This window comes from Nematolebias whitei, chromosome 23 (assembly GCF_014905685.2).
Source record: "Nematolebias whitei isolate Nwh7 chromosome 23, NemWhi1, whole genome shotgun sequence".
NCBI lineage: Eukaryota > Metazoa > Chordata > Actinopteri > Cyprinodontiformes > Rivulidae > Nematolebias > Nematolebias whitei.
Window position 1 is genome coordinate 22,270,470 of NC_056520.1, and position 11,228 is coordinate 22,281,697.

The 11,228-nt window shown below is 43.7% G+C and overlaps 1 protein-coding gene across 1 annotated transcript in view; it reads left to right on the forward strand.

Annotated features, from left to right (window-relative positions):
• The first annotated feature begins 7,309 nt into the window (after nt 1-7,309).
• osbpl11 (oxysterol binding protein-like 11) overlaps nt 7,310-11,228 on the forward strand; it is a 22,427-nt gene continuing 18,508 nt past the window's right edge. The window contains exons 1-5 of the mRNA XM_037696297.1: nt 7,310-7,660; nt 7,843-7,911; nt 9,397-9,572; nt 9,792-9,871; nt 10,785-10,973. Coding sequence (XP_037552225.1) covers nt 7,545-7,660; nt 7,843-7,911; nt 9,397-9,572; nt 9,792-9,871; nt 10,785-10,973 — 630 coding nt within the window. The 5' untranslated portion in view covers nt 7,310-7,544. The remainder of the gene's footprint in view (nt 7,661-7,842; nt 7,912-9,396; nt 9,573-9,791; nt 9,872-10,784; nt 10,974-11,228) is intronic.

Consider the following 11,228-nt stretch of genomic DNA (forward strand, 5'->3'; position numbering starts at 1 on the left):
ATATATATAGATATATATATATATATATATATATATATATATATATATATATATATATATGTGTGTGTGTGTGTGTGTGTGTATATATATGTATATATATGTGTATATATATTTGTCTTCTTATGCTACTTTTACAATTTAACTACAAGATAGGGCTTAGTGCAGCAGAGGTTAGAGGAGCTTGGCCTGTGATCGGAAAAGTTGCCAGTTCAACTATCCGGACCGACAACATGAAAATGTGGGTGGGATAGGTGAAACACCCACACTTGCCTCCACTGTCATTTGCCCCACACTGGGCCCTTCAACAAGGCCCTTAACCCCCACCATCTGCTCCTCTGGGCACCCTAGACAGCAGCTCTCTTCTCTGCTCCACACAGAGGGCTGTGGTAGTTCGGTGGTCTGTGGTTATATCAGGAAGGGCACCCGATGTAAAAACAAGTGCCAAGTCTTTGTGTGAGTTAGCTCGCTGTGGTGACCCCTGAAGAAGGGAGCAGTCGAAAGAAGAAAAAAATAGTTAGCTACAAGACTGCTTTTATAGCTAGCTTTTTCCATCTATCCATCCATCCATTATCTTTTACCCCCTTCTTCCATTTTGGGTCACGGGGGTCGCCAGTGCCCTTGTCCAGCAACCACTGTGCGAGGGGCGGGGTACACCCTGGGCAGGTCTCCAGTCCATCACAGGGCCACATAGAGACAAACAACCAATTCACTCTCTCACTCCCAGAGAAAACCCACGCATGCACGGAGAGCACATGCAAACTCCACCCAGAAGGGCCTCCAGACTGGGATTTGAACCGAGGACATGCTTGCTGAGAGGCAGCAGCTCTATCAGTTGCACCACCATGCTGCCCTGCCTCTAGCTTGTTTTTAGCAATTAGTTTTCCTAAATGATTAGTTATTCTTTACTACAGTATTTTTGCTTTTAGCTAGCAAATGCTATTTACAACTTCTACTTTAAGTTAGAGAGATCAGACTGAGATAGTTTGGACATGTACAGAGGAGGGACCATAAATGGCTAAAGAGTTAAAATACCAACTAGAAGTTCAAAGTAGAAAATGGCTAGCTTAATGTCAAATGTAGAAAAAAAAATACTAAAGCAAAACATATTTACAAGTTTTAAATTATGGTGGCTAAAATCAACAAAATCTAAAGTCACAATCTCTAGCTTTATCTCTGATGTGTATGAATAGCCTATCACCAGGTTCAATTAAAAAACACCCAGAGCAGGCATCTGGGAGTTCCACAAGGCAACACTTTATTTCAGCCTTAGCATGACGTGCTGTACAAACATTCTCAATCCACTGTACCAGGAAGAGGGCACACTCTAGTGTTGATTTCTTTTTAATACTCAACCAAATATTAATTAAATTCCAACTAATTAAACAAACTCCACAACCCACCAGCACCAATCATATTAAAGTGCTCTCAGGAACCTTAAAGATAGCTCCCTTAATTTCTGTGTCTGGAACTCCACGGCTGGTCTCACCAATGTCTTGTAAACTTTTCTTTTGATTTTTGCTTCCACCCTTTTGTCACAAATCACTCCTGAAACGTTTCTCCATCCTCTATCCTACCTGGTCTCTTTTTTTTCACTGTCACAATTGGTGCTGGTGAAACCAGTGTGCAGGCAAGCAGGCGAGGACTCAGGATTTATATAAAAAATAAAAGATTTATTAACAAAACAAAAGAGCTGACAGGGCAGCAAAAACAAACAAGGATGGACAGGTGGTACTTACAGACAGGTCATCAACAGTGAGCAGTAGACAATGCCAGGACAAAGACTAACACAGAGACACAGACTTATATAGAGAGAAACACTAATCAGACAAAGTGAAGGCACCTGTGAGTGATCACAGATGCCAGGAGACAGAGACTGAAGACGCAGGACATAAATACGACACAAGATGGGGCTAGACACCAAAGAAACACAAACTCTGTAGAGACAAACAGAGGATCAGGGAAACACAGACATGAACACAACACCAAGAACAAAACCACAATTCCTACATTCACCTCTTTACCACATTCTCCATTTTCCTGTAAAGTGGACCCCCAAGTACTTGAAGTCCTGCACCTTTGTGACCTCTGCTCTTTTTAGTCTCACTGTTCCACTTGTCACCCTCTCATTCACACACATACTCTGTCTTACAGCTGACTTTCATTCCACTTCTATCAAGGGCATACCTCCACCTATACCCAATGCAATCTCACTTCCACCTTGAAGTTATATGTCACTCCTACAGCACATCTCACCACTGTCCTGCTGTCCTCATACGTGTCCTGTACCAGTCTAACATACTTCTCTGCAACTCCAGATTTCCTCATGTATCACCGCACCTCCTCCCTCAGCACTCTGTTATATGCTTTTTCTAAGACAACAAAGACACAATGGAGTTCTCTCTGACCTTCTCTCTACTTCTTCATCAGCATCCTCAAAGCAAAGATGGCGTCTGTCGTGCTCTTCCTCAGCATGAAACCATACTACTGCTCACAGTCACCTCTCGCCTAAGTCTAGTTGCTACAACTCTGTACATCACCCTTGTTACTAAAAATAGGCAGCAGCACACTTCTTCATTCTGCAGGCATTTTCGCACCCTCAAATATGCCATTCGAGTCAAAAACCTCACTTCCATCTCTCCAAGACATTTCCAAACCTCCACTGGTATTTCAGTAGGTCCTACTGTTTTCCCCTTCTTCATTCTTTTCAGATCTTTCCAAATTTGACCTTCACTAACTTTTCCATTTTTCCTTCCCTACAACTTGGGGTGGCTGTGACTGAGTGGTTAGAGCAGTCGACCTCCAATGCAAGAGTTGGGGGTTCGATTCCACCAGCAGTCGTGTGTCCCTGGGCAAGACACTGAACACATCATTGCCTCTGATGTGTGTCCCATCGGTGTATGAATGTGATAAAGCATTGATTATTCTTTGTACAGCAGTAGTAGAGTGCTGTGCGAATGGGTAAATGAGGGCAAAGATTGTGTTGTAAAGCACTTTGAGTATCTTGATAAGATAGAAAAGCACTAGATAAGTACACTGCATTTTCCCACTTCCTGGTCCACAGCTTCCATGATCTCTACTCTTCTTTCTCTTTCATTCTCTTCATCCATCAGCTTCTCAAAGTACAAAGTACTTATTCCATCTTCCCATCACACTCTCCTCACTTGTTACATTACAATTCCTATCTTTGAAGCCTAACCTGCTGCACCTCCTTTCCAGCCTGATCCCTCTGTTTTGCTAAGTCCTTCTCACCCTCTTTAGTATCCAGCCTCCTATATAACTCATCATACACCTTCTTCTTGGATACCTGGATTATTGAGCATGGACTTTGTTGTTCATACACCTTCTTCTTTGCCTTTGTCACCTCACTCTTTGCTCTACATTGCATCTCCTTATATTCCTGTCTCCTCTCTTCAGTCCTCTCACTGTCATATTTCTTCTTGACTAACCTCTTTCTTTGATATGCTTCCTACACTTCACTATTCCACCACCAGGTTTCCTTATCATCCATTCTCTATCCAGACGACACACCAAGTACCTTCTTCCTACCTGTCTCTCTAATTACTGTTGCTGTAGTAGCCCAGTCATTTGGAAGCTCTTTCTTACCACCCAGAGCCTTTAATGGCTCCTCTCTGAACCCCTCACAACATTCTTCTTCAGCTTCCACCATTTGGTCTTCTTCTCTGGTTTTATTCTTTTTCCTTCTTCTTAACAACAGTCAACCATCCGATGCTGTCTGGCCACGCTCTCCCCTGCCACAACCTTATAGTCACCAGTCTCCCTCAGGTTGCCTCTTCTACACAGAATGTAGTCTACCTTGTACGAATCTAGTCCAGAATGTAATCTATTTTTTTAGGTATGTTTTTAAGCATGTTTGCACTGAAAAAGTAGTGGCTCTCAATCTCTTTGTACTTGTGTATAATGACAATAAAGGCATTCCATTCCATTTACCGGTTTACTCCTTCCTCCACTCTAATAGATCAATGTCTTTTAGAAATAAGTGGTGACTACAGCAATTTCCTTTCTCTTGGCAGAATCTACCACCATCTGTCCTTCCTGGTTTCTTTCCTTGACACCAAACCTACCCATCACTTCCTCATTCTCTCTGTTTCCTTCACCAACATGTCCATTCAGGTCTGCTCCAATCACCACTCTCTTCTCCCTGGCAATACTCTCTATCACTTCATCCAGATCCTTCCAAAATGTATCTTTCTCCTCCACATCTCATCCAACCTGTGGAGCATAAACACTAAGAACATTAAACATCAGACCTTCTACTTCCACCTTCAGGCACATCACCCTATCTGACACTCTTTTCACCTCTACTACCTTCTTTGCCAACTCTTCCTTCAGGACCCCACCTACTCCATTTCTCTTTCTATCCACACCATGGTAAAACTGTTTAAACCATGCTTCAATGCTGCAGGGCCTATCTGTCTTTCCACTTGTTCTCTTGGGACACATAAAACATCTACCTTCTTTCTCTGCATCATGCTAGCCAGCTCTCTACATTTGCCTGTAATTGTCCCCACATTTAGAGTTGTCCTACCTCAGGTCTACCTAGTAGACCCTTAGGTCTAGTAGACCCTTAGGTCTAGTAGACCTGAGTGTTTACCTAGTAGACCCTCAGTCCCCCAGTCCTACATTCTTGACTTTCCTTTTCTCCCTCATCTCCTGATACGTTTCCCTCCTGGTGGTTTTCAATTAACAGTAGCACAATTCCCAATGGCACCTTGTTTGTCACCAGCACCAGTGGCGGTTGTTGTTTACCAGTGTCTTGACCGATCCGGTATGGTGTCACTTAAATTAACTTGCATGTTACCCTTCCATCTGTTATGTTTTACCTCCTTCTTCCTTCTTGGGTCACAGGGGTCACTGGTTTCCATATCCAGCAGTCACTGTGCAAGAGGTGGGGGACAACCTGGACAGGTCTTTAGTTCATCATAGGAACACATAGAGAAAAACGAGACAAACAACCATTCACTCTCTCACTCACACCTACCAATCAGCCTAACATGCATGTTTTTGATCTGTGGGAGGAAACCGGAGTACCCGGAGAAAACCCACATGTGCACAGAGAAAACATGCAAACTTCACCCAGAAAGACCCCAGCTGGGATTTGAACAAGCAACCTTCTCGCTGAGAGGTGGCAGCTCTACAAACTGTTCCACCGTGCCACTAACTCACATGTCAGTTTTGGCAAAAGTGTTTTATGTTGGATGCCCTTCCTGACAACCCTCACCATTTACCCGGGCATGGGACACACACAAACGATTCCTACCCTGTGCTTCCTAGTAGCTGTTTTAAAAATATATATATCTTTTCAGCTAATATTTTACTGTTTTAGCTAGAATTTAGCTACTTTAGGTTTCTAGTTAGCCTTTTGTTATTTCTCATTCATTCAACCTTTATTTATGCAGGTTAGTCTCACTGAGTCACGAAACCAGCCACTAGGGAGCACAAGCCAGTGTATCTCTTGTGCTGGTCCCAAGCCCTGGTAAATGGTGAGGGTTGTGTCAGGAATGGCATCCGATGTAAAACACTTTTGCCAAAATCATAATGCGAGTTCATCAAAGCAAAACCATACAGGATCGGTCGAGGCCCGGGTTAACAATGACCGCCACCGGTGCTGTTGACAAACAGGGTGCCGGCGGAAATTGTGCTACTGTTAGTCGAAGACAACGAGGAGGGAAACGTGTAGGAGATATGGATGCAGTTAGAGAGGACATGAAGATAGTTGGAGTGAAGACAGAAGATACAGAGGACAGAGTGAGGTGGAGGAGGATGACTTGCTGTGGCGACCCCTGAAGAGGGAAAAGCCGAAAGAAGAAGAAGTCTCATTGAGTCACGAGGACTCATTTATTTTCAAGAAAGACCTGTTTTAAACAAAAAACATAAATGAGGTACACACACCAATAAGCATTCTTATGAAAGTCCATCCATCCATCCATCCATCCATCCATTTTCTTCCGCTTATCCGGGGTTGGGTCGCGGGGTTAGCAGCCTAAGTAGGGAGGCCCAGACTTCCCTCTCCCCAGCCACTTGGGCCAGCTCTTCCAGGGGAATCCTGAGGCGTTCCCAGGCCAGCCGAGAAACATAGTCCCTCCAGCGTGTCCTGGGTCTTCCTCTGGGCCTCCTTCCGGTGGGACGTGTCTGGAACACCTCACCAGGGAGGCGTCCAGAAGGCATCCTAAACAGATGCCCGAGCCACCTCAACTGGCTCCTCTCGACGTGCTGCCTCTCAGCGAGCAGGTCCTTGGTTCAAACCCCGGTCCAGGGGCCTTTCTGGGTGGAGTTTGTACGTTCTCTCCGTGCATGCGCGGGTTTTCTCCGGGTACTCCGGTTTCCTCCCAAAGACCAAGAAACATGCATGTTAGGTTGATTGGTAACTCTAAATTGTCCCTAGGTGTGAGTGAGAGAGTGAATGGTTGTTTGTCTCGTTTGTCTCTATGTGGCCCTGTGATGGACTTGCGACCCGTCCAGGGTTTACCCCGCCCCCCGCACAGTTATCGCTGGACATGGGTACTGGCGACCCCCGTGACCCAAAATGGAAGAAGCGGGTAAAGATAATGAATGGAACTCAAGTTTCAGCTACTTCAGTAAATTTGGCATTTAGCACTCCTGGTCCTCTTCAGTCTTGACTGCCTAAGACTGAAGAAGTGTTCTGGATAAAAGACGAAACGTATCAACAAAGAAGAATCCGTCCAGAGGACTTGACTCAACCTTCATCTATTTATGTTTCGTAATGCAATTTTTTTTATCTTTATTTAGAACTTCTCTTCAAATACAAGAATCCAAAAAGTACACACTAAATAACATTGAATTTATCAAAAAAGGAAGAAAAAAGGAAGCAAACGATAACAAAATAAGCTAAATTGAAAAAAATAAAACAAAAAATACAAAGACAAATAAATGCGAGTAACAAAGTTAAGTTGTATTCATTACAGATATTTTTTGTTTTTATAGCCTTTTTGTTATTTGAGTCTGAGATTGTATCAAGATACAGTTTTACATCCATTACAAAGAGATCAAAAAAAAGATTTCCTGTGCATTATTTTACTTTTATGGATATGGAACTTAGCAAGAAAAAAGATCATATTGATAATAAATACGTGAGAGAAGTCTTTTGTCTTGAAATGTAGGATACCAAACAGAACATTTTCAAAATAGAGAAGGAAACCTGGTTGGATATTATTGGATAGCAGAGCAACAATGTCCTCCCAAAATTCGTAATGCAATTTTATTTTGTGAATCGACACCGGAAACGCGTCATCGTCAGCAGTCACGTGACAGCTTTCCTGCCGAAGCAGTAAATATCAGCCAAGCTAGCAGATACAGGTAAGCGAGGTACAGCGTGTTCAAAGGGACTGGACAATGTGTGGTCATCCGTAGCCGGTCCAGAGTGTTCAGGAGGCCGCGTGGGTCGTTTCTCTGAGGGATGAACCTCCAGCCTCGGCCGTGACCGTGAAGGAGGCTCCATCAAATCCCGCTTCTTCGCTCGTTAGCCCGCCGCGCTAATAGGAGAGGCGCCGCTGCTGCTGGTGACTATGCAAGGGGAAACTGCGGCGGTGCGAGTCACGGAAAACGACGGAAAGCTGGATGTGTTTCCCCAGAACAGGACCCCGAGTTCGGGGAGGGCGAGTGCCAAGAGTTGGCAGTACAGGTGGGTGTTCGCCGTCCAGGCTGGTTTTACTGTGGTGTGTTGTCCTGCCAGCTGACTCACTGGTTTTATCAGGGTGGGCGCCCTTTGAGCCTCAGCTGTCTGAAGGAGCCCCCTCTGACAGATTAGTGTGTTTACCTTTGGGTGTGCACTCAGTACAAACATTGTGTTTTTTTCCAAATCAGTGATCACATGGAGAACATTGATGGCTACCTGATGAAATACACAAACCTGGTAACAGGCTGGCAGTACAGGTGAGTGTTTACTACTTTTTAAAGCCCTAAAAGTGATGATTTGATGGATATTTGCCACAACTTGTAGACAAATGCTGATTACCACAGTTGGTTTATTTGTTTCCCCTACTTAAGACTTTGTGCATATCCAAGTTCAGTCAGGTCATCTGGACAGTTTCTATTTTTGTGGAAATGTTTAATCCTTCATCCAAAGGACTTGTTTGTTGGATTTTATTTATTTATTATTATTATTATTTTTACCTGGAGTATTGCGCATGAACTTTGATGGTTTGAACCACTTTGGCTATGGCTGCCTAGGTGGAGTCCAGAATCCAGTTTATCACCATCAAACTGGTCGGCCCACTATGTGAGTGTGCTGCTTGTGGGACTGAGTTTGTTGTGGCTCCTCGGACTGATGAAGTCCTTTGGATGAAGGACGAAACGTCTCATAAAAAAGAAACCGTCCAGATGACCTGACTTTGTTGGATTTTATTTTTTTTTAACCTGGATTATTGAGCATGAACTTTGATGTTCGTGTGCCTACTTTGTGCTGTTTTAGCTGCTTGTACATCAGAACCTTCGGCTCATTCAGCTGAACAGTGCTGTGTGCTTTGGTTTCCATAACTTTTATACTTTTCAAACTATTCCTCTGTATTTACTAATATTTTCCCCATAGCAATATACAAAGCTCTTAATTTTTCTTCATTTACATCTACTTTTAGCTAGATTTTTGTAGCTTTTTGCTATTTAGCTAACTTTTGGATATATCTGCTGCTTTTAGCTTCTTCAAACTTTAAATTCTAAGTAGCCGTTTTTATATTTATAGCTTTAGCCGACCAGAATACTTTTAAGCCAGTGGTTCCCCAACTTTGGTCCCTGAGGAACACCATCCTGCATGTTTTAGTTGTTTCCCTGCTCCAAAACACCTGATTTGGTGATTTAATTACTTTCTCATGTTCTACAGAAGCCTGTAAATCACCTATTTATCAAAATCAGGTGTGTCGGAGCAGAGAAACCACCAAAACTTGCTGAACGGCGTCCCTCAGGGACCAGTTTTTGGAACCCCTGCTTTAAGCTATCATTTTGAATATGATATTGGGATTACAGGAACGGCTCTAAAATAGTTTAAATCATACTTGTTTGATAGATTCCAGTTTGTACATGTAAATAATGAATCTTCATACACCAAAGTTAGTCATGGAGTTCCTCAGGGTTCAGTGCTTGGACCAATACTCTTTACTTTATCTATTACAAACAGGTCTCTTTTGTAAATGAGTCCTCGAGGCTCAGTGAGACTAACGTGTATAAATAAAGGTTAAATGAACTTTGATACTTTATTTTTTCTAGCATTTTATTACTCTAACCTTTTGCTTCTTTTAGTTTGTGCTTAGCTTCTCTTTGCGTTTAGCTTGTTCTGCTTCTTATAGCATTAACCAAGTTTCAGCTTCTTCATCGCGTTTCAGCAGTCATTCAGCGGTTAGACAGACGTGCTGCTGTTTCTTCCAGGTTCTTCGTCCTGAACAACGAGGCGGGACTGTTGGAGTATTTCGTCAACGAGCAGTCGCGTCCACAGAAGCCCCGCGGCATGCTCCCCCTAGCCGGGGCCGTCATCTCCCCCAGTGACGAGGACTCTCATACCTTCACGGTGAACGCCATCAGCGGGGAGCAGTACAAGCTCCGAGGTGAGACTCCTTGCTTAATGGACCGCAGGAAGTAGATTTAGATTCTTACAGTTGGCTGCAGAGCCTTCCTGTCGTCATCGTCCGTCTTGTTCTTGCAGTATTGATCCGAACGTTTCCTCATTATCCGCTGCCGGTGAAGCAGGAGCGCGCGGGGAATCGATGCAGAGTGGGATCGTGCTCGAGCGTCTGTAATAAGGCTTTTCTTTTTTTCTCTTTTAGCCAGTGACGCCAAAGAGAGGCAGCACTGGGTGAGCCGGCTGCAGATCTGCACACAGCACCACACTGAGGCCATGGGGAAGGTGAGTTCCTCCCCAAAAAAGGAAGCTCGTCTCTTTCTGATCGTGGTTCCAATGCGGCAGCTCGTGTCATCTAACAGAAAAAGCAGCATGAGATCATTTCCAGCACCAAAATGTTGTTTCTCCAACTAAAGCATGTGGCTCGTGTATGTGTGGGGGCGTGAGCTGGACAGGTTTCAGTTTCCTGTTGACGCTCGCTGCATTCCAAAGGAGCAATCGAGCAGCGTTTTTGTAAGAACAGCTCAGGTTTTACTCTGCGTGTATGAACAGTGATCTTTAGTATTGATCTGTGGACTGCCCACTGTCTGCTTTAATTATCTAGACATAGAGGTGTCGAACTCAGTCACGAAAAGGAGCCAAAATTTTCAAAACTTTGTCTGAGCTACGGGCCACTTTCAGCTGGTACATTAACTCGAGTCGGATGCCCGGGATCTTTTCTTCGTTGCAGGTTCATCAACAAGAGTTTGATCTGTCTCATTTGACATTCTGTTGCTTTTTGCACACCCGAGTCGATAATGATAGAATGACCCAGCCTTTTTTTCTGGCTTTAAAGTTAACCAGCTCGTAAGAGAAGTCTACACTAAATTTAAGTCTATTAGTTTTTTTTTAAGACAAATGAGAAGATATACAATATTTTACATTTAAATGATCTTTTTGGGAGACCAGTTCTTGAGTTTGACATATGTGAAACGTTTTCTTCACTCAGACGTAATATTTCTTTCCCTCTGACCTGATGGAAGGCGAGCGACATGCATTCCTGGAAGGACAGTCTAAGCGATTATTCGATTTTAGGTTGAACTCCTCTAGTTTTATTTATTTATGCTGTCTGCATGTTTTCAATCTAACCCAAACAGTTTGTGGCTTTTATGCTAACAGCGCGTACTGGTTTTCTCCATTTATTTTAATTTTTTTACAGAGTAACCCCCCTCCTGATTCCCGCAGCTACTCCGTGGCGTCTCAAGGCAGTGGCAGCTCCCCCATGTCTCTGCGGCGGCCGAGCCAAAACGCCAACACTCTGTTTGGCTGGGCGCAGAGCCACAAAGGCTCGACGCTCTACTCCAGCAAGCGGTCCATGATGCCGGACCACCTGGTGGACGCCAGAGAGGTAAAACAAGTCAACACTTCTGTGTTTATTCAACCCAAACGCAAACTTTATTTGCTTCAAAAGTTGCAAAAGTCTTGATAAAAGAAGCACTAAGCTAGGTTAAAGTTTCAAAAGGCTCGTTAAAAGTAGCGCTAAGCTAGCTTAAAGTTGTAAAAGGCTCGTTAAAAGAAGCGCTAAGCTAGGTTAAAGTTGCAAAAGGCTCGTTAACAGAAGCGCTAAGCTAGCTTAAAGTTGCAAAAGGTTCGTTTAAAGAAG